The sequence below is a fragment of the Manacus candei genome, unplaced genomic scaffold, assembly GCF_025592945.1.
Source record: "Manacus candei isolate 608988 ecotype Guabito, Panama unplaced genomic scaffold, ASM2559294v1 h1tg000005l, whole genome shotgun sequence".
NCBI classification, from domain to species: domain Eukaryota; kingdom Metazoa; phylum Chordata; class Aves; order Passeriformes; family Pipridae; genus Manacus; species Manacus candei.
Window position 1 is genome coordinate 26,914,459 of NW_026138053.1, and position 26,876 is coordinate 26,941,334.

At 46.1% G+C, this 26,876-nt stretch overlaps 1 protein-coding gene and 1 long non-coding RNA gene across 6 annotated transcripts in view; both read left to right on the forward strand.

Moving 5' to 3' along the window:
• Positions 1-26,876, forward strand: part of HMCN1 (hemicentin 1) — a 160,943-nt gene that overhangs the window by 45,174 nt on the left and 88,893 nt on the right. For all 5 annotated transcript variants that reach the window (XM_051793418.1, XM_051793434.1, XM_051793425.1 and 2 more), the window contains 17 exons: positions 2,467-2,724; positions 9,455-9,596; positions 9,961-10,088; positions 10,690-10,803; positions 11,452-11,610; positions 12,350-12,544; positions 13,345-13,443; positions 14,287-14,414; positions 16,101-16,245; positions 17,490-17,602; positions 18,598-18,757; positions 19,430-19,595; positions 21,492-21,619; positions 22,748-23,020; positions 24,704-24,799; positions 25,177-25,371; positions 26,410-26,540. In XM_051793418.1, coding sequence (XP_051649378.1) covers positions 2,467-2,724; positions 9,455-9,596; positions 9,961-10,088; positions 10,690-10,803; positions 11,452-11,610; positions 12,350-12,544; positions 13,345-13,443; positions 14,287-14,414; positions 16,101-16,245; positions 17,490-17,602; positions 18,598-18,757; positions 19,430-19,595; positions 21,492-21,619; positions 22,748-23,020; positions 24,704-24,799; positions 25,177-25,371; positions 26,410-26,540 — 2,630 coding nt within the window. The remainder of the gene's footprint in view (positions 1-2,466; positions 2,725-9,454; positions 9,597-9,960; positions 10,089-10,689; positions 10,804-11,451; positions 11,611-12,349; positions 12,545-13,344; positions 13,444-14,286; positions 14,415-16,100; positions 16,246-17,489; positions 17,603-18,597; positions 18,758-19,429; positions 19,596-21,491; positions 21,620-22,747; positions 23,021-24,703; positions 24,800-25,176; positions 25,372-26,409; positions 26,541-26,876) is intronic.
• Positions 23,537-23,853, forward strand: LOC127474349 (uncharacterized). Its single transcript, XR_007905819.1, has 3 exons — positions 23,537-23,603; positions 23,635-23,657; positions 23,796-23,853. It is a non-coding gene; the product is annotated as an uncharacterized LOC127474349 (long non-coding RNA).

A 26,876-nucleotide genomic window follows, 5' to 3' on the forward strand; every position in this document is an offset into this window, starting at 1 on the left:
AGTGAGATGCTTTGAAATTCTTGTGTACAAATATTTGCAAGAAAATGACTCGAAATTTCTCCTTTAAGCAAAGTAAACAATCTTTTCAAGTGCCCTTGGTTTACCCAGCTGACAGACAGCGTAGCACAGACGACCCATTCTGGCAAGTGCTGTGTGAAAGGGCCTGGAGCTGGGCCAGCGTCTGCTCACTTCAGGGAAAGCAAACACTTGAGCTTGACTTTGTTTTACTCCATTAAGTCTTTCAAATGTCAAACGGCTCGTTAGCCGGGTGGCACTGTAACTGCAGGGCCAGGAAGGAGTGCTGGGGGTGGCTGTGTGGGAGGCTGCTGTTGTCCAAAGGATGTGTTAACCCCGAGCTGGGCATTTCAGTCCTGTGCTGGCCTCTCCCTCTTCCCTGGGTTCATGTAACATGCTGGTGCTATGCCCAGGACTGGTTGTTTCTCCCAAACAACCCAAACCCAGAAGTGCAGGGCAGAAACTCCATACATAGGCAAGTGCAGCTTTTCCTGCCTCTCCTGTCCACGGGTGAAACACAGTGTTGGTGATTAAGGTGATGCTGGTGGGGGCTGTGTCTGTAGGGCAGCAGGGCTGCACTCCCAGCACATGGTGCTGTGCAGGGATCTCACACAGAGCTTGTGAACCTCATCTGAGACCCCCCAGGAGACTCCAAGGAGGGGGATTTATGGCTGGCTCTGAGCTTAGGAGTAACCTTCACCCTTAATAAATAGAGATTTTTTTTTTTATTCCATGTTATCCTTGCTTTTCTTGAGAGAATTGTGGTTTAGTGTGTGCTGATAAAGATTTGGTCTTGCTTTTACAGCTGTCTCATTTCTGCTCAAGCATCCCCCTCAGAATATTATTTATTGCAGAGCTTTTTTTGTTCAGGAACCAGTCTGTGGAAAACCAAATGGAATATATATATATAATATTTTAAGGGAAATGCATAAAGTCATAGATAATTTATTTTCTTTCTTGAAATGTTGCCTTCTTGATCAGTGATATCTCAAGGAGGAGCAGGATAACTGCTGCTATTTTAAGCATCTGTGGTTTCAAAGTTCAACTCCAGTACAAAATTATTGCATCTGCTTTCTTCTGAGAGCATGACAGAAGTGTACAGATGGGCAGGGTGGAGAGCAAATAATAACAAATGGTGGGAGTTATGACATCAAATACGGACAGGGAGAGATAATGAAATTCCCAAAGATTTGAGTGGAGCTGAGAATGTTGTAAGTAGCTGCAGGCTAGAGCAGCTCCAGCCGAGAATTCCTCCTGCCTGGCTTCTGGAGCTCAGTCCTGCACCCAGGGGCACCTGTGGGGAAGGAGCAGAACTGCACCAGGTTGTTGTGGGCTCCAGCAGCCGGTGCTGAGACCCCAGTCCCTCCCGTAGCTGGGGGTGAGCCCGAGTCCCTCCAGTGGCCGGTGCCACAGGTCCCTCCAGCCCTGTTCTGCCTCGAGGAGCTGGCACCCAGTCCCCCCAGCAGCTGACACTGTCCTTGCAGGACACAGAGAAGGGACAGGGAGTGAGATCAGAGGGACATTAATAAGAAGAGGACCGCCCGTGGTGGTCAGGGGCAGGCTCAGGCACTGCCTGGCAGTGTTTGACAGGTGACAGGCCCTCCTCCTTCCTTTGCTCCTCTGTGATTCCATTCCCTGCATGTCCCTTCATCCATCTCCAGAGTTCCCCAGCTTCCCCCAGACCTCCTGTCCAGGGGCTCCACGCTGGCCTGTCCATCAGCATGGTGAAGGTTGGCTCTTGCCCAGCCTGTCTCTCTGCCCAGTGTGTTCATAACCTCCCCCCTTCTTACTCTATTTGATGAGGTCCTTGATCAAACAAGGGCACAGACACCCTCACCTTCCACATTCCCTCGCAGAATCCATCATGGAGCGAAATCGAGCAGCTCTTCCCTGGGTTCACTGTTGCTGTTAGAACTTCCTAGGAACGTGTTTTTTGCCTGTGCCATCTGTAACAACCCCGTGCATGGCTCAGGTGCCACCAGCGGGGTTGGGGATCAGACTGGGAGTCCCATGGTGGTCTCGTCTGTCCCTCCTGTTGTGGTGACACTGATCTCTTCTTGGCTGACCCCAAGTGCAAGAGGGGCTCCAAGAGCACAGAGCTGCATCTTCTGCTGCAGGATGTGACCTGCCATCCCCTGTCATGTGAGAGCTGGGGCCGAGGCCAGCTGTGCCCATGTGATGTGAGGGTCAGGGAATGAGGGTGCTGCCTGGCTTCTGTTCCATGGCTTCAGAACAGGAAATGAAACTCAGTATTAACCCTACATTATTAAATAACCCAATTTACTAAATTGGATATTTTAACCCCCTAAATCATTCGGTAAATAATTAAATATTAAAATATTACTTTTATCTTACACTGTAGCTCACTTGAAGTCGTTTATCGAGAACCCCCAAGTGAATCGAAAGTTCCCCAGGCTTTTCCCTCCTGACTCTGTTCTCCGTTCCCCGCAGAGCCGCCGCCCGTGATCCACGTCCCGCACAACGTGTCGGTGGTGCCCGGGGCCGGGGCCATCCTGACGTGCCTGGTGCGGAGCCCCGGGCGGTACAACCTGAGCTGGGCCGGGGGGGACGAGCCGGGCCGGCTGCGGCTGCTGCCCAACCTGTCCCTGGAGCTGCGGCCGGCCCGGCCCGGGGACAGCGGGCCCTACACCTGCACCGCCGCCAACGAGGGCGGCTCCGCCTCGGCCACCGTGTTCCTGAGCGTCCAAGGTACCGGGGCTGGGGACAGCCTGACTGGGGGATGGGGGACAGTGTGACCGGGGGCTGGGGGACAGTCTGACCGGGGGGATGTGGGACAGGGGACAGCCTGACCGGGGGCTGTGGGACGGCCTGACCGGGGGCTGTGGCTGCCCCATCCCTGGAAGTGTCCAAGGCCGGGCTGGACGGGGCTTAGAGCAGCCTGGGCTAGTGGAAGGTGTCCCTGCCCATCCCTGGATGAGCTTTAAGGTCCCTTCCAACCCACACCATTGCAGGATTCCATGAAAAATGTCAAAACTGAAAAAGCACGAGTGAGACCAAACACTTTCTAGGTTTTTTCTGTTGCTGCATACCAGGAAAAAAATTAAAAGTGTAGTGGGAGAGGTCCGGTGGCATGGCTCTGCTTTCTGAAGGAAGGTATTAAGATTTTTGTTTGCTAGCTCTCTGTTGGCTGTATAACTATCTTTTTTCTGGTTTTCTTTGGGGTGTTGGGGTTCTCTTTCTTATACGTAGGTAGTTTTTGTAACTGTATATAAGTCTATAATATATATATATATATTGCTTTAGTTCTGATATTTTGGTTCTTTTGGTTTATTTTTTCCTTCCCTTTCCTTTATAAAAGGGGGGGGAGTTTTTGCTGTGGACTTGGGGACATGGTGGGGAGCCAAGTCCAAACCACCACGAAGGTATATGCATGAAGGCAGTAATTTGTAATGGAGCAAATCCTTTTACACTTTGAGTCTTTTCAAAATTTGAAAGTGCTGCATGGTTTTGTGGGTTTTTTTGTTTTGTTTGCCTCGATCACATGGAGGTTGGAACCTTGGTCCTTAGCTGTCTGTCACTGGATTAGGAGAGATGGAAATCAAAATCTTTTAGGAAGGAAACTATTCTGCCTTCACGTAGGTGATTCCTACAGGATTTCTGCCTGCGGGTTCTTCTGGATCATGTTCTGTGCAGAGTGGGTATCTTGGTTCATTCACTTTGCTGCACTAATTTCAGTACTTGTTAGCTGATGGAAAACTTAGAATTATGGAAAAAATAAATACTGGATGGAATTGCTTGGCATAAGGTGCCCAAAACAGAGAAAGGTCAAAAGTGGAGTTGTAACACTTATTAATGGGATGTAGTTTTTCTTACAGGAGGAGCATATTGGTTAACAAGGGGGAACAAGTAGTTGTGCAATGAAACGTGTAGGGCATACTTATTACAAAATACAGCAGAGTTATAACTTAATTTCTAACTTAACTTAGATTTCAATAGCTTAAACTTCTAACAAGGCTGAGGGGAAAAGAGCCATGAAAAGAGCTCAACTCCCCTACATTTGGAAAACTTAGTTTTAAATGCTACAGGCTTTTTCCATCAAGACACTCATTCAAGCATGTCAGAGGCAGCAAGAGAAGCAGCTCCTCCCTCATTCATCTCTTCCTGGGATTTAGATTTTCCTCCCTGATGTCTGTAGGCCAGCTGGGAGCTTTAACTCAATGACCAAATTGCTTCTGGCAGTTTTTTTCTAGTAAAGGTAAAGAAGTTTTACTGCTGCCACAGCAGAATACTGAGTTTCAAATCACTTATCTGTGTATGATGATTATTGGGGATAGTTGGAAATGACATGTTGGCTGGTACTGCTCTCAGACATGTCTGGGAGAACCCTCTTGGGCACTTCAGGCTTAGGTGAGAATTATGTTTTCCTTGATTTCTGATGAAAGGTGCTTAGAACAGAATAAATATGCAGGAAATGCTGAGCTGCAGCTGAACTCGGGTCTCAGCAGCAGTGTCTGCCTCCATTTTTTTGGAAAAAGGAATCTACTGCCAGCCTTTCCAAGAGCTCATGCAGGAGCTGAGTGGTATCCAAAGGCTTTGCATGCCTTGTTGTTATTTGTGATCACTTTAATTTGCTTGGACAAAATGATTTCCCTCAGATTCCTGGAGGTACTGTGTGATTGTCACGTACAATTTGTAGTGCTTGGTAGGGCCCAGAGCAGTTTTCAGAAACCAGTTTCTGTTTGGCAGCAAAGAGTAAAGGGTGGCCAGATGTAAGAGCAAAAGCTTTATGGGCTTGTCATTATTAACAAGCTGAAGAGGGAAATTTGAAGTCTTGTTAATTGATGGAGATGGGTTCGGGCTTTGTGTAGTTGCAAGTAATTCAGAATGTCAAATTAAATTCAGATTGAAGCCCTTTATTATTGCTGGAACAGTTCCATGTAGATCTCTGAATTTTGGATCATAAGAGAATAAACACTGCTTTCACCCCCATTTTCATTCTGGGACGGGGGTTGAGGCACAGAACAAATGCTGGTGGCTCTAAAAATAGCCTGGCATCTGCTCTCCCTGCTGGAGTGGGTTGGAGTAACCCCTTGTTTTGAGCTGGGTTTGGTGCTGCTGTTTCTGAGAGGGGACATTGCCCTGGCTGTGGTGCCAGCAGCTGTGCCAACAGCCTGGAATGTGCCGTGGGAGCTGCCTGTTTGAATATTGGTCAGGTTGAATTACTATGGCATGTTGTGGTAGCTTCTTTTGTTCTTGATACTTTCATACATGTAAGTAATAATGATTTTAAGGGTAAATTTAGTAATTTAGGCTTCTTTTTTATTCAGCTGAGACAGTGTGCATGCTGAGACTGATTTGTGCTGGGTTTGTAGGTTTTTCGTTTCCTTCCCCATTCAAGAATTTCAACTACACCTTTAAAACTCAGATCCCTGAAGTTTGGGTGATGGTAAATGTGATTTTATGCCAGTCTTGCTTTTTCACGTGTTCTGGTTTAAGTCAGAGTAGCCAGGGAAGGAGTTACCTTAATGACTGCAACTGTCTTTTCCCTCTACAACACAGCTGTGTATGTGTAGACCTTCTACAGCTTTGCCTTGTGTTTAGGTTGGTGACAGTAGAGATGTTTGAGTTTAGTATCTGGGCATATGATGAATTGCAGCAGCAGGTTAACAAGAAGTGAAGTCAGCACCCCGTTCACTTGGATTTCTTTATCTGAATGTATGGATGGAATAAAATCATATGTGCTGTACTTACTGTTCTGTCTACACCAGGATGGGTTTCCTTTCCTTTCCTTATCATTTACAAATGTTTAAATGACTGTCTGGTATCACCATCACATCTGACAGGCATTTTCAGCACCTGCTTGCAAATGGCAGTGATAAATAATTCAGCACCCAACTGGGTGCTAGAACACAAGAATAATTCAGGGGTCTCTGCTAGAAGCAGCTAAGCCACACCTGCAGGAAATAAGCACATTTATGATGTGTTCCACCTGCCCACATCAGAAATCAAGTGTATGTTTGCCTTTGGGCATTGAAGAATTGTCTTGGCTGTAATAACAGTTTGATAAGGGATCTTTTATCAAGCCAAGGGGTGACAGAAGTGCTGCATGAACAGTCACATTAAGAATGGAATAATTCCAGGGAAGAGACTGCCCAGGAGGGCAAAAGGAGCATTACCTCCTTGGCATAACCCTGAATTTTCTCTGCTCTTTTCTCTGAAAAGACACAATACAGATAAACGTGTTGGGCTTTGAGAGTTCTCTGTGTGAGTGTTGTTCACCTGGATCCATGGATACACACTGGGATAATGGGCAAGGAGAAAGTTGTTATACTCTGCTGAGCTCTTTAAACACTGAGAAAACAAGAAAGGGAATAAAACTGAAATATTACTGCTTTAGTTGCTATTTGAGATTTAAAGTAAAACGAACGTGAGGTGTCTGTGCTAAGGAGCAAAACGCAGCTTAGTGCCTTCAGTGCTTCCCTCTGGGCTGTTTTTGGAGCTATCTGAGGCTTGGAGCACCCTGCTCTAGTGGAAGGTGTCCTTGCCTGTGGTAGGGGATGGAATAAATGATCTTTGGATCATTTGGAGGCCCTTCCAAACCAAAACACTGTTGATTCTTCCCTCGAGCAGTGGGTGAATAAGTAGTTGTGCTACTTAGCCACAAGGAATGGCTATTCCCTGTGTCCTGTCCCTCCATCCCTTGTCCCCAGTCCCTCTCCAGCTCTCCTGGAGCCCCTTCAGGCCCTGCAAGGGGCTCTCAGCTCTCCCTGGAGCCTTCTCTTCTCCAGGTGAACCCCCCCAGCTCTCCCAGCCTGGCTCCAGAGCAGAGGGGCTCCAGCCCCTGGAGCATCTCCAGGGCCTCCTCTGGACTCTCTCCAGCAGCTCCACGTCCTTGTGCTGTTGTTCCCCAGGGTTGGAGACAGCTCTGCAGGTGGGGTCTCTTAAGAAGCTTTACACATGATCTGTGTTGTTTAAAGGGTTTTATTCTGCAACCTTGAATGGGATGGACACTGTAAGGAGCTTGTGCTTCTGCTTCTGTCTACAGCTCTTCACCTCTGTGATACAGACAACAAAACAAAGGAAATTCAATTGACCTGACATACAGGAAAGCCCCTCTGTGTGCCTTCCTTTGGGCAAGAAAACAAGATGGTTAATTGGTGGCAAATGTGGTCACACTGTTTTTAGCCAGTATCTTATTCCAGCTGTGTATATTGACTTTCTTCTATTCATTTTATTAAAAATACAGTATTAATTAAGATTTCTTTTATCTTCTCACGTGCTAGTATCACACGTGGGCAGCAGTGCCACAGCACACTGTGTGAGTGCCACTGGAGACAGTTTCCTAATCCCAGCAGGAGAGGAGATCCTCCTGGGGCCCAGAGCCTGCAGAATTACCCCCAGTGACTCTGGGCAGGATTTCAAACCAAATAAAACCAGCTGAGGCATCTGTGCACATCATGAACCACTCAAGGACAGTTCTGTAATGTGCTGCCATTTCTGGCCCCTCCCTGCCCCCTTGGATCTGGATTTAGTCCTGGTGCTTCTGGGGAACTACAGCTCTGCCTTCCTCTGGTGCCTTTTCTCTGGGGGCTCAGAGGTTTCAGAGCTGTTACACGACACAGGAGGGACTTTTTGGGACCCTGCAGTTGTTATTGACCCTACAAGTGAACAACTGATAAACTTGGGAAGGTCACTGTGCATCAGTTTAAGAAAGGGAATGATCAACCATCATCTGCATCTGTGTTTACAGTTTTGCAACTGTGCAAGTCAGCTGCAGTTTATTACTGACTTTCTTCCTTAGCAGTGCAGCAGTGTGGGTTTGCATTCACTATTCCTACAGATCTCAGAATCCTTTACAAGTTCTCATGTTTAGTTAATGACTGAAAATAAAGTCCTGCCAGTTCTCTCCAGGTGCTGCACTCAGCAAAGAGTCCTCTCCAAGCAGCAATTATATTTCTCTTCCAAAGAGAGGTTTATGTGCTTAATTAGGGGCAGACAGATAAGTTTCCATGAGACACTAACAGCCGGGAATTAGTCATGAAACTCAAGCACAAAACTACTCCTTGCTGGGTCAGCAGTGGCTCAGTTGATAATGCCTACAGACTTAATAACCTGTATTTCCTAAACTTATGCTACTCCTGATAAACCTCTTCCTGTAAAAGAGGAAGAGATCTGCTGCTGTTCTTCTCTGTGTTTGTAATTTGATGGTTGAGCACTTGAAAAATCATCTAATATCTCATTATCAGTCATTCATCCCCTTCTCTGTGCTGTGATTGTGAGGAGGAAGATTGTTTTCCAAGTTTTGTGTTTTAATGCCATTTGCCTAAAAATCTGCTGGCTAAACTCCAAAGTTTGTGCTCTGAAAGGAGGCAGAACCTGCCTTGCTTCTGTCCCAGGAGCAGCAGAGTCTTCTGCAGGGAGGTTTTTCTTCCAGGCCAAGAACACTGTGGTTTTTAGTGAGCAGCTTTGTAAGCAAGTGGTGTTACAACACAGGATTTGGGCAGTAATCTTCCTCCCAGAGATGTAAGGCAAAAACATGGTATTAATTCTTCCCCAAAGGCATTTGTAGTAGTGCTCTGTTTCTGTCCATGACAGATGGAACTGGAACAACGAGTGCTGTTCACCTGGACACTGCACAGCATCACACCTGCACCTTGTCCTTGATGCATTAAACCACACCTACCCAAACAGGCTGTGTGTGCTGGCTCTTACACACACTTCTGCTTAGCAGCCACTAAAACATATCAAACACCATCTGGGTCTGTGGGATGGTGTAATTCCCTCTGAGGGTAATAAAAATGAGCTGTGCAGAGCAGCCCTAGGTGAGGTACCCCTGGGTTATGTGTGCTTTGACTCTCCCAAAGGACAGGCTCAGGCTTTTCCTCCTGTGATTGCTACAGGAACGATCAGCCCCAGAGGAATTCAGATCAGTACAGAGTGTGATTAGCAAAAGGCAGAGCTCCAAAGGAAGATTGATACTACTCATGTCATAGGAGCCAGTTTCATTCCTCAGCTTAGTTTTTATCTCTGGGGATGAGTCTCCTTCTTGCCACTCTAACTAAGGCACAATCACATACACTGTAGGACAAAGTGGCTGCTGCTGTGGGGAAGGGCTTTGGGGGTCACTGCCTAAGGATCACAGGATGGTTTGGGTTGGAAGGAGCCTTGAAGACCACCCAGTTCCACTCCACCTTCCCCAGAGCAGGCTGCTCATTGTCTTATATTTGTCAACATTGTCTCTGTTGCTGCTTTTTAAAATCCCATCTTGGGTGGGCCCAAGGCACCTGAACCCTGCCTTGCAGTGTGATAAAGGTGTTTTGTGCTGGGGGTTTGGGAGACTGTGCCAGGGGAAGGCACAGTGGGCTCTGCCCTCATGGGATTGCTTTGTCACTTCTTGGAAATGGGTATAAAGTGGTTATTGTAGCCTGTGTTCTCTAAACAGACATTTTTAATTGCTGGGTTTGATTTCTTTTGCTAGAACCACCGAGGCTTGTTGTTTCCCCCAAGAACCAGACTTTTACAGAAGGCTCTGAGGTGTCTATCAGGTGTTCTGCAACAGGCCATCCAAAGCCAACAGTCGTGTGGACACACAATGATATGTTTATCGTTGGCTCAAGCAGGTGGGAGTTACAGTTTTCTCTATTTCTTTTCATTTCCTATGTGAGAAGGAAGTTTTGAATAATGCCAAAATATCCTGAATATTTCCTCAACTTTCACTTTTAATAAGTCTTTAATTGCAAATATCTCATCTCTAAAATAGAAACACTTCAGTTCTGTTCTTCGGGAGGTTTTTTTTTTCTTTACAAAATAAGTGCTTTTCACAAAATGTAGTGCTGTTCTCTGGAAGATACTGTTATTTATCATGAGAAAAAATCCAGCAAGACTATTTATAAACCATCTGGTCTTGCTGCTGTGACTGCTCGAAGTGTGGATACAACCATTGCTCTTTTTAATCATTTTGGTTGTTGCCCTGTGTGTTCCCAGGTATAGACTGACCCCAGAAGGCACCTTAATCATCAGGAAGGCAATTCCCAAAGATGCAGGAATTTATGGCTGCTTGGCAAGTAACTCAGCTGGGACAGACAGACAGACATCCACCCTCACATACATTGGTGAGTGAAGGAAACAAGGCAGTGAAGTTAAAAAGGCAAACTAGTATATCATCAGGGACTGCTGGAATGAGTAGAACTGGGCAGAAAACACGGTGTTAGAAATGTCAGAAAATACGTTGAGCAGCTCTCAAATGTCCCTTTGGGTTTCTGTTCCAACCTGACTGGTGCTGTTAGGTGGTATTTGGGGCTTCTTGTTCTCATGCTGTTTCTAAGCTTAAAAACGTGGGTTTGCTGTGGGATGGGCTTGGGAACCTGAGTAGGTTGTTGGAAAAGGAATTGTGTTTCTGTATCTAAATACTATATTCATATATTAATAGCAGAGCATTAAAATGTTTGGTGACCAACATCTGGCTGGAGAAGGAGAGTGACTCTTGATGCTTTTACTTCCTACATAATGAAACTTTCCTGATTATTTCCTTTCATTCCCTGCACATTTTACATGTGATTCAGATGCTCTTTACTTTTCCAAGTTTCCCAGAGTTAATCTGTCACCTTAAATGACTTTTAATGCAATTATTCTTCTATATAAAAAGACAAAATAAGAGTCTTTCATTGTTTATGTTTTAGAAAAAACTATTTTTTTTATCTTGTTTCTTTTTAGAGGGTCCAACATTGACTGTGGTTCAGAGTGAAATTCTGGTTGGTCTTGGAGACACGACTATTATGGAATGTAAAACAACTGGAATCCCAGCCCCCCAAGTTAAATGGTTTAAAGGTGTGCTTATTGCTTGGTGTTTGGTTTATTTATTTAGCAGCAATATTTAGAGCAATGATCTGGAAGTGACTTCATTTCTCTCAGAAGGTTTTTGTAGTATTCAACCAATGACAGACCTGTGAAACTCAGTAAATCTAGAATAAATGGCATTGACCTCTAGGGCATAAATTCCTGCTCCTATTTAATACAGTGAATTATTTTTTGTAGCATAGGTAATTAAAGAAAAAAAAAAAGCTGAGCCTCTTGCCCATTTACATAAGGTTCATTCCTCTGTCAGAAAATGTTTAAGTTATATGCTGCAAAAGTCACAAAACGTTTTTCTGTAGCCTCTGATGTCCTGTTTTCATGTGGCCTCCAGTTGGAGAGGGAGAAATACAGCCTGAGACACTGCCTAGTGCTGATCTCTGCCCAGAGCTACTTGGGTTTGTGTTTCCCTTATGGAACCAATCAGTAAAAAAGGATGTATTTAATGTGGGAATGATTTCTTCCACTCAGTTGAGTGGGAGTCAGAGTTCTCATCTGCTGAATTCACACAGCCATGCTGTGACCCATCTCAAAGTTGGGCACTGTTTTGTTGGAATAACTCTGATAAATACAGCTCTGATGTTGATATATGCAGTTATATTGCCTCTTTCTGTCTGGACTCAGGTGACTTAGAGTTGAGGGCATCAGCATTTCTCATTATTGATCCTCCCCGGGGTCTCTTGAGGATCCAGGAAACACAGGAGCTGGATGCTGGTGACTACACCTGTGTGGCCTCCAACGCTGCTGGGAGAGCCTCTGGCAAGATCACTCTGGATGTTGGCTGTGAGTAAACTGGGACCTGCTGGGAACACTCCAGTTCCAGTGTCTGCACTGGGCAGTGAGTGGTGCCCTGGTTCTCTGAGCCTTTCTCACAGGTACCTATAACCTGTGTGTGTGCTGGGAGCACTTTTGGGTGGTGCTGACTGAGCTGTTTCCCTGTCCCATTTGGGCTCCAGCTTAGAATCATAGACTGCTTTGGGTTGGAAGGGACCTTAAAGATCATTTTGTTCCAGCCCACTCCTTGATTCTTTTGCAAAGCATAAAGTTATGGGAAGGAAGAGAGAGGCAGAGGAGGAGGAAACTGTTCAAACCTCAACCTAACAAAATTTGCACATAGAGAATTTATTATACAGACTTGAATTACTGTGAGAGGTTGTTGTAACTCAGCCTTTCCTCTCCTCTTTTCCTAATGCTTTCCATCTGCTTGTGGCTGTTCAGTGTTCCTGTCAGGGACATGCATCTTCTGAAGCAATGAGGGGAGGAGAACTTAACAACCCTAACACTTGAGTATGCAGGGCTGTGTGATGGGAGTGGCTCTGTCTTCATTTTTATGAGATGTTTATCCCATTTCTGAGCTCCCAGTGTGAGAACAGCATGCAGGGCTACTCTAGGTGTTCCTAGAGTTGGGAATGTCAGAGTAATTGTGCATGGTGGGACATAAATTGAGGTCAGCAGCGGTGTGAGAAGATGTGAGGGCTGTGTTGAACCCCAGGTCACCCTGTGTGTGTGTGTCTCTCCCCAGCTCCCCCCGTTTTCACGCAGGAGCCCAGCGATGAATCCGCGGATCTGGGCTCCAACCTGACCCTGCCCTGCTACGTGCAGGGTTACCCCGAGCCCAGGGTCTCCTGGAGGAGGCTGGATGGGGCTCCCCTGTTCTCCAGGCCCTTCACTGCCAGTGCCACCAGCCAGCTCAGGACAGGGGCTCTGGCCTTTCACAGTAGGTACCCTGAGCTTGGACACAAAACCTTCCAGGGGAACGGGACGTGTGCAGTGCAGTGTTACTGCACAGCTTGGTATCACTGTTAACTTGGTGAAAACACTGCATTCCTATCCCAGGTTGTGTTTCTGATGCTGACTTCATGTTGACATGCAGTTCCTTTTCCCATGAGCTTGTGAAATCAGTTGTGTTTGGTTATTGGCTTCACTCTTCATGGAAGTTATTACATCTTTGTGTAAATATCTGGGGGCTATGGGTTTTCATTTTCAGTATTTTTTTGAGAGAATTGTGTTTTTTTGAGAGCTGAGGTTTTTTTGTGGGTTTTTTTGTTTGTTTGGTTGGTTTTTGGTTTTTGATTTTGTTTGGGGTTTAGTGGTTTTGTTTGATTTCTTGGTTTTGTTTTGGTTTTGTTTGTTTGGGGTTTTGGAGAGAATTGGTTCTAAACTCACTATGTTAGACCAGTCCTAGTTTGGGTAATAACACTCTGCAAGTGGCTTTGTGATTTTGATTATTTGGCAGCATTTCAGTCACCCTTACAATAAGTGATGTTATTCTGTTTTCTTAATTAGCTTTTGAATTTCTTTCTAGACAGTGTCAGGTGGGGTGAAGCAGTTCCTCTCTGCTGTGCATACAGGGAGTATTTTGTGGGTGTCTCTTCACATGCAGAAACACTGCAGGTGTACTGGGCAATATGCCCAGTCAGGGCACTCCTGTGGTAGTGCAGAGATGTAATGTACTGCCATATATCATTTATGGACTGCTTGCAGATGCTGCAGTCAGATCTCTCTGTCCCCCTCTAGATCTGTGGGTCAGTGATGAGGGCATTTACGTCTGTGAAGCTGAGAACCAGTTTGGGAGGATCCAGTCCCGCCCAGCCACGGTCACAGTGACAGGACTGGGTGAGAGTGGGGGTGTCAGTGGGAGCTGGGGGGGTTTGGGGGTTATGTCCATCCCTGCTGACCTGTCTGTGTGCTCTACTTCCATGTCACCCACACACACGGAATTAGGAAGCATTTACACGGAATGTTGTCATTGATTTCTGTGGATTTTGCATGTTAAGAGTGTTGTCTTTTGACTGGCTGCACTAGTTGGAATTAGTTCCACCTGTGTGTGTAACAAAGACCTTAAACAGGATTTGTCCTGTCTTCTGTTTCTTCTTCCTAAGGGAATTTAATGAGGAGTGAAAAGTCATTGTAATGATGGGGCTTCTGCCATTTAATTCATCCTTAAAAAAAACCCAAAAAGGGCAACAATGAACGTGCTTGTGCCAGTGTTGGTGTAACTGTGAAGGAACCCTTGTGATCCAACAAGACAATAAATGACAATAGAATCATAGAATCCCAGAGTGGTTTGGATTGGAAGGAACCTTAAAGATCATCCCAGATTTTCAGCTGGGCTCTCATCTCTGTTCTAATCCTTCATAATTTTATGCCTGAAGAAATGGCCACTTCTTTTTTGTCCTCTCCAAACCTGCTACTTTTGTTCTTCAATATTTTACCCCAGTAAGGAAAAATCAACTTGGTGTCAGGGAACAGGAGTTCTCAGGGAAACCCTTGGCTGAATCCAGTTTCAGCTAAGGATCACACTGCATGTGTTTCTCCAGCTTCCCTTCTCTCCTGTGCTACCCCACCCCTACTTTGGTTTCTCTTTTTTCCCTGCCTTTATTGTAATGCTAATTTTAGTACTCTGTGTGGAAATATAAAAACTCCTAATAATTCTACTCATTCTTCCTTTTGTTCAAGTCACACCTCTGATTGGAGCAAGCCCAGCCACAGCCAATGTCCTTGAGGGCCAGCAGCTCACTTTGCCATGTGTTCTGCTTGCTGGGAACCCCATTCCAGACAGGAGGTGGATTAAAAACAGTGTGGTGGTAAGACTGCTTCGTTTCTTGTGAGATTTATTGGCACAGAAAAGCTCCAACTGACACTTCAAGGCACAATATCAGCTTGGTTTGATTTACAAAAGTTAATGTGGTCGCTGCCCATGCTGGGGAGTTCTGACCCTGAAGCACAGATGAGAGAATGGGAGATGTGAAGATCTAGAAAATAGCTGTGAACCAAAGTATTGGTGAATTGTCCTTTTACTTCCATTTTACTTCCATTTATGCAGCTTTGTGGCTCATAAATTTCAGCCTTGGGCTCTGAATATGGGAATGCTAGTGGGATGTACCTACCAGAATGACATGCTGGAAATTAAACTGTGGCAATGCAAAAGCTTTTATTTTTCCCTGGGTTGGTTTTTTTTTTTAAATTTAAATAAACATATTTAATTTAAATAAACATACTGGAAAATTTCTGTAGGTTTTTAAGGTGTTTTAACATCATGGCTATTCCTGTTGCTGATGGGATGAGGTAAATGCCAGTACCCCTGTTCCATGTACTCCTTTCCTAGTGGTGCTCTACTCAGAGTGTGAATAATGACTGTGCTTTCTTTCCCCTTGGGAACATACCATTGCCAGTTCACTGCTCCTGCAGACAGAACTGATGATCATTAAGGTCCATTCCAACCCAAGCCATTTGGAGATTCCAGAAAGGTGATGTAGACACCCCACCTGGGTTAGTTTTCTGCATGAAACCTCATTTCTTCAACAGTGAAATTACTGACTTCACATCCCTGTGGAGCTGCTTTTTATCTCGATTGCTCATTTCTCCCTGAAGTCATTTCTCCACAGCTGGAATTAAATTGATTGTGCCAGAACCTGGCACTACCTGGCCCTCACTGGAGTTTCCTGCTCAGTTTTGGTGCCTCTGGGAACTACTGGCTTTTTCTCAGGCTGTGTGAGTGTGAGGAGGGGGGGAATACTGGCAGGATCCTCCTTGTTGAGTTGCTAATTCCTCTGTGTAGCAGAGCTGGTTTCCTGTCATTGTAAGCTGGTGGGAAAAGCTGCACTCCAAGGAAGGTGTTGGAGCAAGTTGTGTTTAGGGAAGAATTCTTCATCTGAGTGTGACTGGAACAACTTTGCTTTCTAACAACCCTCCTGTGAGCCCAGGCTGTGCTGCCAAGCTCAAGGATCTCTGGTATTCCTGTAGGATATAGAACACTTAGAGGGTTACTCTTTGGTGGAACTTATAATTGTCCTTCCCAATGGTTTGCTGCAGGGCTGATCTCTTCTATTTGATGGATATGGAATTTGGAAGGTTTTGGTAACTGTAAAGACAAATGACCTGCCTGTGGAAGAACATGTCATTGCACTCATCAAGAGCTGATCTGTGACCAAGCTGAATTACTGGAATAACCAACTCAAATGCAGTGAAATAATTCAGCTAAATTTGGGGTTCCCCATTAAAAGCACAAATGGCAGCTCTCGATGTGCTGTGGCAGAGCAGAGTTGCTCTTGCAGATCTTAATACAGCAATAAATACGAGGTGCTGCCAAAATTCTTCATTAAAATTACGTTTCCCTGAAAGGTGGAAAGTAGGAAAAGCTCTAGTAAAAATCTCCACGAACGCAGAATTTTTATGTACGTGAAATAATCAAGTGAAGCCACGCTGCATCCCCAAATAAATATTATCCCAAGTATTCTTGCCAGTAAAATGTTCCATCCCTCTTCTGGCAGCTGGTGCCCAACCCCTACGTGAGCGTGCGGAGCGACGGGAGCCTGCACCTGGAGAGGGTTCGGCTGCAGGACGGGGGGGATTACACCTGCATGGCCTCCAACGTGGCTGGCACCAGCAACAAAACCACTGCTGTCAACGTGTACGGTGAGGAACAGCCCTTGGGTGAGGGAGGGGGGGCAGGAAGGGGTGACACTCACCCCCAGCAGCTGCACTGGAGCTGGGCAGTGGCACTGATGTCTCACATTCCTCTGCTGTAATGGTATAACTTTGGAAAGGAACATGAGGGGAGATTCCCCTGCACAGGGAAGAGCTGAGCCATCCATATTGTTTTTAAAGTAAAATCAAACAACACTGTTTTGTGATCATAGGACATCCTCATTTTTAAACACCTCCAAAGGCAGGCTGTGCACTCTTCATCTTTATTAAAAAGTGGAAACCCATGAAAAGTGCTGTCAGAGTGGTTCAGAACTGGTGTAAGGAAGCACAGCTCCTGGGAGAAGTAGAATGAAAGAAAATGAATTACGAGTTTTGGCAAGACTCAAAATTTGTTTGTTGTTTTTGGTGTCATCCCCATTCTCCTCCCCCTTATTTTTTCTCTTTAATTAAAACATGCCAAAAATTGCACTGACAGCAAGACGAAGTGTTAGCACTGTGGTGAAACCCATCTGCATTTCAGCTGAAGATATCTGTGTTAAGTCTGTGAGGCCACAAGCACTTCATGGTTTCTCACGTGTTAATTTTGCTCACATGTTAAATTAATCATGGGAGGTTTATTTTAAACTTCACTGAAGATTCTGGAACATCCTTTTATGTTAAGAATAGCTGTAAATCTTTAATACAAGCAAGTACTCATAAGGTCTTCCATGTCAGCATTAGTTTTTTGGATATTCCAGAACTTGGGAACAAAAAGAAACACCTTTGTATGTGTTTAGATATTTCTAGGTTTTGGTATTGTAGCCTTAAATCCGATTTTATTTTTCTGTTGTTAATTCAAAGGCAGCTCAGTTGAGCCAAGGGAGCTGGGATTCTTGTCTCTTGTTACTGATTTTGGGAAGTGAAGCCTAAAATGTTGTCAGAGGATAATGTGACAAAGCCTTACTGCACTAATTGCAGTCAGTGAAATACCTGCAGTCAAGACTGCATGTACCTAATGCAGTGATCAGGCTGTGGCTATCATGCTTTGTAGTGAGCAGGGATTTATCCTGTCCCAAAAGGCTGGAGAGTGGAAGGGAGAGTGGCTGCTCATTGTCCCTGTTAGGGTTGGAGAAGAGGCTGAACAGTCCCAAACCCTGCTGCCTGTAGGAAGTAGTATAAGGATAATTTTGTAATAGCTGTGCCATGGCCTGAAATGTCTTGTGCAAGTCTTCAATATTTGCATTTATTTGTAGTCCTACCTGTCATTCAGCACGGACAGCAGATATTCAGCACCATTGAAGGAATCCCAGTGACACTGCCCTGCAAAGCAAGCGGAGTTCCCAAGCCATCCATTGCCTGGTCCAAGGTAATTCCTCACCTTTGAGCTGGTCCATGGTGAAAGATGAATTGAACACATCATTTAGTTGTCATAAAAACTGTATGCAAGGAACATGGCCCAAAGTGTCAGATGTGAGGGACCTGGAAAACTGTTTGTTCAGAACTGCTTTTGTTTCTCCGAGCAGGACTTTTGGCCGTGCTCCTGCCATAGCTCAGTGTTCTGTTCTTTGCAAGGGCTGTATCTGGGTGTTTTTAACACTTCAGAAATTGTTCCTGTTGGGAGCTGATAATTTGAGATTAGGCAGCCTGCCACAGATTGAGAGTTCATTTTTCTCTTGGAGCTTTAAGAGGACTTTTTCCTCTGAGGAAAGTGTATCTAATCATGGCATCCTGTCACTTTTCAGCCATATCTTTGACACAATGTCCACTGAGGAGGACCTCAGTCTTTCAGGGAATTTCTCTGAAAGTCAGGCTCTTTTTTCCCCCCTATTTGAACAGAATAATTTCTGGTAGTAACAGTTATTTGGGCTATGTTCCAGCTCACATGACATGGCTGTGAAGGCACTGTAGGGCCTCAGAAGTTGTGCAGATGTAGCTGATTGGGACCATGTGAAACAGCTTCGTTTCAAAGAAGGAATAGAACATGGTTAACTGTTGGTTTGGGAGGGAAGAGAACACGGGAGGAGTGGTTTTTCTTAATTATCACTTAATAACATTCAGTGCAGACAAGGAAGAATCTGCTGACTGACAGTTTATATAATGTGTAAAGATCCATTTTGACATCAGAAGTCAATGTCAAAATTAACTCAGTCGAAATCCTGATTGTTTTTTTTTAATTTTCTTTTAAGAATGGTGTTCTGTAAAATGTAGCAAGTTTTCTGCACAGGAATCCCTGTGTTTCTCTTGTTACTGCTTAGAAAGTGGCACTCCAGGGCCGCGACAAGTTAGTAGAAGTGAATTAGTTTGTATAAATGGAATTTCGGGGCCAAGTTTCTGAATTAATGTGGAATGATTTTTCCCCAGAAAGGAGAAGTGATCCTTCCCAGCAGTGTGAGGTTCTCTGCAGGCTCTGATGGCAGCCTGTCCGTGGTGTCCCCCGGGGGGGAGGACAGCGGGGAGTACACGTGCAGTGCCACCAACGCCGCCGGCCACGCCACGCGCAAGGTCCAGCTCACTGTCTATGGTAGGTGGGAGCTGAACTCAGCCCCCGTGTCCTCTGGGCCCCCCTGCTGTGGTAAAACACCCTGGGCACCCCCTTTGGGTGGTAAAACCCCCTCAGGTGGGTTGGGAGTGACACACCCGCAGTGCACGTGGGGTTTAAACCTGGCTCTACTTACTTGGACATAATTTCGTCTTTTATGGAAGTGGATAAGAAGCATCTGTGTAGGAACAAGATTTCCCACTAATAGAAGAATGAAGATCCATTAATCTCACCAGTCCCAAAGCTTCCTGCCATCTCTCAGTATTATTAAAACTTTGATTTAGGTGTTGGTGAGCTTTGTGAGGCTCTTATAGCTTGTAGTTACTGGTGCTGCAGTGTAAGAGTTCAGGGAGTAGTTTCAAACTACCTGTGCAACACAGAGCTCAGCACTTGTGTCTGTTCTATCCAGCTTTTTGGGTGGATACTACTGTCTTTCTGGTATTTGTGGAATTGCATGGAGGCATCAGCCCGTGCCTGAGCTACATCAGCACTGCAGGGATTTATCTCTGCTGCAGACAAGTCATTAAAAATAGGATTGTAATGTTTTATACCTGATAAAAAAGTAGATGTTTGCTCTGAAGTCAAATCGTATGGTGTTACATTTGTGCAAATGTGTTTATTCATTGCAGCTTCTTAATGTGTTCCATGTTATAGTGAAACCCAGAGTGTCCAGGCCTGGAGACCAGCAGGGAAATGCACCCATTGAGGTCTCAGTGACTGCAGGGGAAGATGTCACACTGCCCTGTGAAGTGAAGAGTTTGCCACCCCCCATCATTAGCTGGGCCAGAGAAATGCAGCTCATATCTCCCTTCTCTCCAAGGTAACATTTGATGAAAACCAAAGAGAAGTGAAATGGCCTCTGAGCTGTCAGGGTTGTGGGAGGGGTGTGACTCCTGATTGCCTCAGGATCACTCAGAAGGTGTTGCATTGTCCTGCCTGATGACTTCGTGTGCTGGCTCTTGAAACCCTCTTTCCCAAGGATACTTCCCTGCACAGCTCCCGTTCCCAGGGTGCTTGTGTGCAATCTCAGGGGGCCAGGATGGAAGGGATCCTGTTCTGTTCATACTGTGGTGGTGCTGCCCAGGGACCCACATCACCTGACCATGATTAGAGATGTTTAAAAACTGGTTTTCTTTCCTTATGCACTTCACATTTGTGCTCAGGGGAGCATTGTCTGTGATTCAGATGAGTTCTGGGCTGTCAGCAGGATACAGATGACAATAAATGTTTGGGTGTGCTCACAAGGGCTCGTTGCTCACCGTGTTTCGGATCCAAAACCTCTCCAGATATTCCTGAACATGTGAAAGCACAACTAAATGCTTGTGAAGTGTTGAGCTGACAGCCTGAGAGAACGAGGAGCTGGGGACTGTCCTGTGTGCAGTGTGGAGCAGGGTTGGAGTTCTCCCTCCTTGTTTTAGTGTGGTCCAGAACAAAGGGGGAGACAAGACAAGCAGCTGATTATCCTTAGATGTTCCCCATTGAAGTGCCAGCGACTGCCACGGGCTGTGCTGGTGCTTCCTGGTGTTCCAGGTCCCTCCAGCTGTATCCATAGAACAGGGAATGGTAGGGCCAGGCACAGGCACACCGTGGTGACAGCTGTGCCTGTTGGTGTCTCCCAGTGATCCTTGGAAGGATCAGCCAGGGTCTGAGCTGAATTAAGGAATCGGCAGACGAGCCCCTTTCCCTTGTGGCCAGATCTGCACGTTGGAGCCATTCCAGTGAGCCTGGGACAGCCTCAGCAGCTCCTTGGCCACCGTGTCTGGTGAAGGAGGCTCGTGCACAGGCACTTGGGTTGTGGGTAGTAATCCATGTGGAATTCTCTGCTGTGTCCCGTGAGCACTTGCCTGCACTGACAGATCTGCATTCCTGGTCCCTTGTCCTTGTTTTACCTCAGGAGACATTGATAAATTAGGCTACTTGCTCATGGCTGTTGTGGTGAGATCCAAGTTATTCAGAGTAACTGAAGTCCAGCTCAGCCCATTCCATAGAATTGTTTACAGATGGCAGCAAAAGTTAAAGATTAATCCAAACAAAATGGTTTGAGACCACCCAAATATCATGTTAGCAATGTGTACAGTAAACAGAGGAAGAGGGAAATCAGAAAGGAAGGCACTTTTATCAGAAAGCAAATGTAATTACTGGACAAAATCGAGAGGGAGAAGTAGCCCCAGCAATTTGTCTTTTGGGGTTATTAAGAAAAAAACCCAAAAATGTTTGGAAAGATACGGGCAGCAGAGAAGGAATCAGGAAACATTGGCTCAGTTGGTGGGAGCATGGTGTTGATAATGCCAGGGTTGCAGGAAATATCAGAAGTGCCAGTTTTGAATCAGAACCTCTCTTCCATCCTGAGTCAACCTGATAGCATTTTTTGCCAGGATGAAGCAGTATGAGAAGTTATTTAACTTTCTGACCTCACTGACCTGGGCTGAGCAAAAACTTTTGAGCTCCTTTTCTCTGCCTCTGTCACATTATAATGTCTTATAAATAGCTGGAATTCAAATTTTGTAATTTGGAGCTTAGATTTTAGATGTTTGCTGTGTATTCTGAATGTAGTGGCTCAGTAAGTAGAAAAAATGAGTAAATGTAAGTCCTAGTTGAGTGACACTGCACAGAATGCTGTTACTGGAGCTCACAGCAGTCGTTAGCAGTGTGTAAGTAGAGGTGATTCACCTTTCCATACATGTTTATATGGTTTATCTGCTTCTTATTTTTCCAGACACACTTTCCTACCCTCGGGGTCAATGAAGATCAGCGAGACCCAAGTTTCAGACAGTGGAATGTATCTCTGTGTCGCCACAAATATTGCTGGGAACGTGACTCAGTCCGTGAGGCTCAGTGTACATGGTGAGTTGGGACTCCAAGGTTAATCAACCACAAGTTTCCACATGGAATTTTGCATCATGCAGAGTTTCCCCTTTCCTTCAATCATCCCATGTCACTCCCTTGTCTCTCCCCTGCTCTCCCCACACTGGGGCCCCAACCTCCTTCTCTTACCCACTCACACAGTGACACGTCTGGAAAAATGTCACTTGTTATTGTTTCAGACATTCTTTTTAAGTCTTTTTATTGCCAACGATCCTTAGAAAGAAAAACATTGTGGCAAAAGACTTAGGGTGGATTTAGATTATTCTTTAGGACCAGGAAAATCACTTCCAGTCATATTTTATCTCCCTGTCTGAACTTGTGTTTGGAAGAATACAAAGATCAGGGATTAGGGGAAGGAAATTAAAATGTCAAAAGGAAAACGTGATTAACTTTATCATAAAAGCTTTTGAATTGTTTTGTGTTATGAGGAGCCAGTACCTACAGCTCTTCAAATGTGCTCCGAGTATTTCAGTGCTCACGGGAGTCATGCAGTGGAATTTGAAATGTGACTTCTTCAAATAAGTCAAGCACCAGGATATCTTGCATCCTATTCTATGCAGAGAACATGCAGGTCTGCTTCCATAGTCTCCTGAGGAAACTGGGGTTTGGTGAACAAAGAAGGACATTTTCTAAAATAATAAAAGTGGAAAAGAATTTCATGGGATCATAGAATGGTTTGAGTTGGAAGGGACTGTTAAAGCTCACCCAGTCCCACCCCCTGCCATGGGCAGGGACACCTTCCACTAGCCCAGGTTGCTCCAAGCCCCATCCAACCTGGCCTTGGACACTTCCAGGGATCCAGGGGCAGCCACAGCTTTCCTGGGCAACCTGTGCCAGGGCCTCCCCACCCTGACAGCCAGGACTTCCTTCCCAATCTCCCATCTAACCCTGCCCTCTGGCATTGGCAAGCCGTTCCCCCTTGTCCTGTCACTCCGTTTCATAGTCCCTCTCCAGCTCTCCTGGAGCCCCTTTAGGCACTAGAAGGAGCTCTCAGGTCTCCCCAGAGCCTTCCCTTCTCCAGGTGAACCCCCCCAGCTCTCTCTACCTTAAGAATGATCTTGTACATTTTTTTCCTCCCTGTTTCTGTGACTGCCTTTTGTCCCTCAGTCCCTCCCAGGATCCAGCGTGGCCCTCGAGTCCTGAAGGTGCAGGCCGGGCACCGTGTGGAGCTCCCCTGCAGTGCCCAGGGGGTCCCTGCCCCGTCGGTCACCTGGCTCAGGGGCAGGGCTGCCGTGCCCGTGGGCGGGGGGCAGTTCAGGCTGGGGCTGGACGGAGCCCTGGCCATCAGCAGTGCCCAGGCCCCCGACGCCGGCAGCTACACGTGTGTGGCCAGCAACGCCGCCGGCACCGACACGGCCGAGCTCACCCTGCACGTGCAAGGTACTGTGCCCCTGCCTGGCCAGGAACTGTGCTCCTCCCTGCCCAGGTACTGTGCCCCTGCCTGGCCAGGAACTGTGCTCCTCCCTGCCCAGGTACTGTGCCCCTGCCTGGCCAGGAACTGTGCCCCTGCCTGGCCAGGTACTGTGCCCCTGCCTGCCCAGGTACTGTGCTCCTGCCTGGCCAGGTACTGTGCCCCTGCCTGGCCAGGAACTGTGCCCCTGCCTGCCCAGGAACTGTGCCCCTGCCTGGCCAGGTACTGTGCTCCTGCCTGGCCAGGAACTGTGCCCCTGCCTGGCCAGGAACTGTGCCCCTGCCTGGCCAGGAACTGTGCTCCTCCCTGCCCAGGTACTGTGCCCCTGCCTGACCAGGAACTGTGCCCCTGCCTGGCCAGGTACTGTGCCCCTGCTTGGCCAGGTACTGTGCCCCTGCCTGGCCAGGAACTGTGCCCCTGCTGGCCCAGGTACTGTGCCCCTCCCTGGCAAGGTACTGTGCCCCTGCCTGCCCAGGTACTGTGCCCCTGTGCCCCTGCCTGGCCAGGTACTGTGCCCCTGCCTGCCCAGGTACTGTGCCCCTGCCTGGCCAGGTACTGTGCCCCTGTGCCCCTGCCTGGCCAGGTACTGTGCCCCTGCCTGCCCAGGTACTTTGCCCCTGCCTGACCAGGTGCTGTGCTCCTGCCTGGCCAGGAACTGTGCCCCTGCCTGACCAGGAACTGTGCCCCTGCCTGGCCAGGTACTGTGCCCCTGCCGGCCCAGGTACTGTGCCCCTCCCTGACAAGGTACTGTGCCCCTGCCTGCCCAGGTACTTTGCCCCTGCCTGGCCAGCTGCTCTGCTCCTGCCTGGCCAGCAGGGATCTCGTGCCAGTGCTCTCTGCTTGGTGTCTGGGAGGGCAGTGCTCTTCCTGCCAACTGTCACGTGAAGTAACATCCACATCTGTTTTTGATGTTATGTCCTGATGTTAACTAAGGAAAATTAGAATAAGCAAATATTCTTTGGAGAGTTTGCAGAAATGAGAAAAAAGAAACACTCTCTCTATATGTATTTAAATAGCAAGATGGTGTTGCAATGGTGATGGGGTAACAGTGGTCAATGTGCCAGTTTAAATCCATAGTGTAACTCCTCACCTGTCATGGGGTCACAGGCATCAGTGGAGCGTGACTGACTTCAGCTGAGCAGGAACTATTTCTTCTTTGCAGTAGTCTAAAGGCAGTGTTCTGATCCCTTTGGATTAGAGGTGCTGAGAAGCACTTTTTACAGACAACAAAGAACTCTCAGTAACTTTATGTAATTATAGGTAATATTCTCTGTGTATTGTCAGCCTGCACACGAGTTCGAAATGAGGCTCGAGAACAAAGGATGGCAGTAGCACCAATGTTTGGGGAAAAGCAGTTTCAGTAGTATTTTTCAGATTATTCAGAAACACTGCTTTCAAAATAAATATAGCAATATAGTTTTCAAGAGAACTATTTGCAGTCACATTTGAAAGCCTCTTTGTATCGCTTGCTTCCTAAATATTCCCGTTGAAATAAGACTGCTTGTATGATACACATTCCAGTCAGTGTAAAGGGGGTTATTGGAGTCTGACCTTGTGTGGATGGGAGAGACTGAGTGTTGTGTATTGCCAAACTGTATTTTTACATTTGAGAGCAGAGATCAAGAAGTTTTTGGGGTCTGATTTTCTTTCAGAGTCTCCCAGTATCGAGGACCTGGACCCTCCATACAACAGTCCCTTCCAAGAGAGAGTGGCAAACCAGCGCGTGGCATTCCCGTGCCCTGCTAGAGGTGTGTGCCACTGCTCCCACTTCCAGAAGTATCTTTTGCTGTTGACCTTTGAAAATTACTAAGTTCCTGTAAAAATGTCCAATCCACACAGTATTTTCCATATATACTTTATTTGGAAAAACTCAAGCTAATGGTAATTTAAATAACCACCGTGTGTGGAAGTTTTGTGGAAAGTCATTGCAAGCCAAAAGGATTTTATAATGTTTGGGACTAAGATTTTTCATGTTAAAATCATCCTGTAGCAGCTGGGGCTTCCTCTTGGAAGGACATGTGTTGTCCTTGCAGTAAGACTTCCAGCAAGCAGCAGGAATTGTGTGAACCTCTCTTGTTGTGAGCCGAGCGAAGCGTTTGTGGCAGTTCCCCCTTTGCCTCCTTAGGTGTTCCAAAGCCTGCCATCAGGTGGCTCCACAACGGGAGGGAGCTGACGGGCAGAGAGCCAGGCATTGCCGTGCTGGAGGACGGGACGCTGCTGGTCATCGCTGCTGTCACCCCCTCGCACAGCGGGGACTACGTGTGTGTGGCCACCAACGAGGCTGGGAGCGCTGAGAGGAAATACAGCCTCAAAGTGAACGGTACAGAACAAACACAACCCTTGGGAACTGCTTTGGAAGAATCTCTTTGATGTTACTGTTGGGAATTGCATGCCCAGGTCTGCCCATGAGCCGTTAAATGATAAAAGCTGATCTGACTACTTGCATTTCTATTATTCAGATGTTCTCTGTGTTTTTTTCTGTTGTTTCTGTTCTCCATGACTTTAGGAACAAACCATCTTTGTTTTGCTCCAGGAGCCAGGTGCATCTCAGACTATTTATACTTGAAATCTTCAATGCAAATAACAAATGAAGACTTTTGTACCGTAGAGATTAAAGACTGGGGGATAGGTCTGCATTTCAGATCTAAATATGAGAAAAGTTATTTATATGATTAAACATAGGATAGGAGAACTTTTGTTCCTGATATTCTTCTTCCAGAATCCTCATTAGAAAACAAAACCTCCATGGGTGGCCTTGAGGTATTGATTTGTACAGAGCACTTTTATTCCAGCCTTGTTCACTTCCCATGATAGTGCTGATGCCTGTGAGCAGGATTATTATATCCTTATCTTTATCCTGAGAAAAGCAGGAATTCCATCCTGTGCCAGCAGGACTTGTCAGTGGGTTGGGATTTTCTAATCTACCACATAAGGCCATTCTGTTTGCATCCATAGTGAGATAAATATTAGACAAGTGTTCTGGAACATGACTGGAGCAGTGAAGAGGAAGGATGACTCTGGAATCTGCTTCCTTTGCTAAACAAATGTTGCTGAACAAGTAACAGGAGATTTTAAGATTAAATTTAAGGTTAAATAACATTAAGATTCAGTATTAAGATTAAAAATGTTACTGGTTGTTCTGTTGGAGTGAATTTCCCTGGGAGTCCATTACTGGGCAAGAGAAGACTGTTTTTTGAGAAGAATAAGAAAAGACATAGGAAGATATGCCCAGAGGCAAAAGGCAAAAGGAAACATTGAGGAGGGAATAAAAAGGGTCTAAGAAATTTGGATTACGGTTATCCTTGACAGTGGGGAGGAAGGAGAAGGTGGGAAATCATGACTTTGAGTTTTCTTGCAGTTCCTCCTGAAATTAGAGATCAAGAAAAGGTGACAAACACGTCTGTGGTTGTTCATCACCCTGTAAGTCTCTTCTGTGAAGTAACTGGTAACCCCTTCCCAGTCATCTCCTGGTATAAAGAAGATATCCAGGTATGTGTGATTACTGAAATTAGGCAGCCTCACTCAGTTTTGGGGGGACTTTGAAGTGCTTGGTGTGAAAACTGACTGAAGTAAATACATGTACCTGCCTTTATGTGCTTAATAGTGCACTAAGAACACCTCCACAAAAAACCAGCTAAATATGGTTCATCCATGAATTCAATAAGTGAAAAGTAAGCTCTTTATTTTCAGGATTCCATTAGGAATTAGCCTTAATAATCTTCCAGTATTGCGGATGCCAGAGTCCTTCCAGAGGGGACCAACTATGCTATTTTCTTTATTTTATGGGTGGAGAAATAAGAACTGTTGGAGGCTATTTGAATTCCT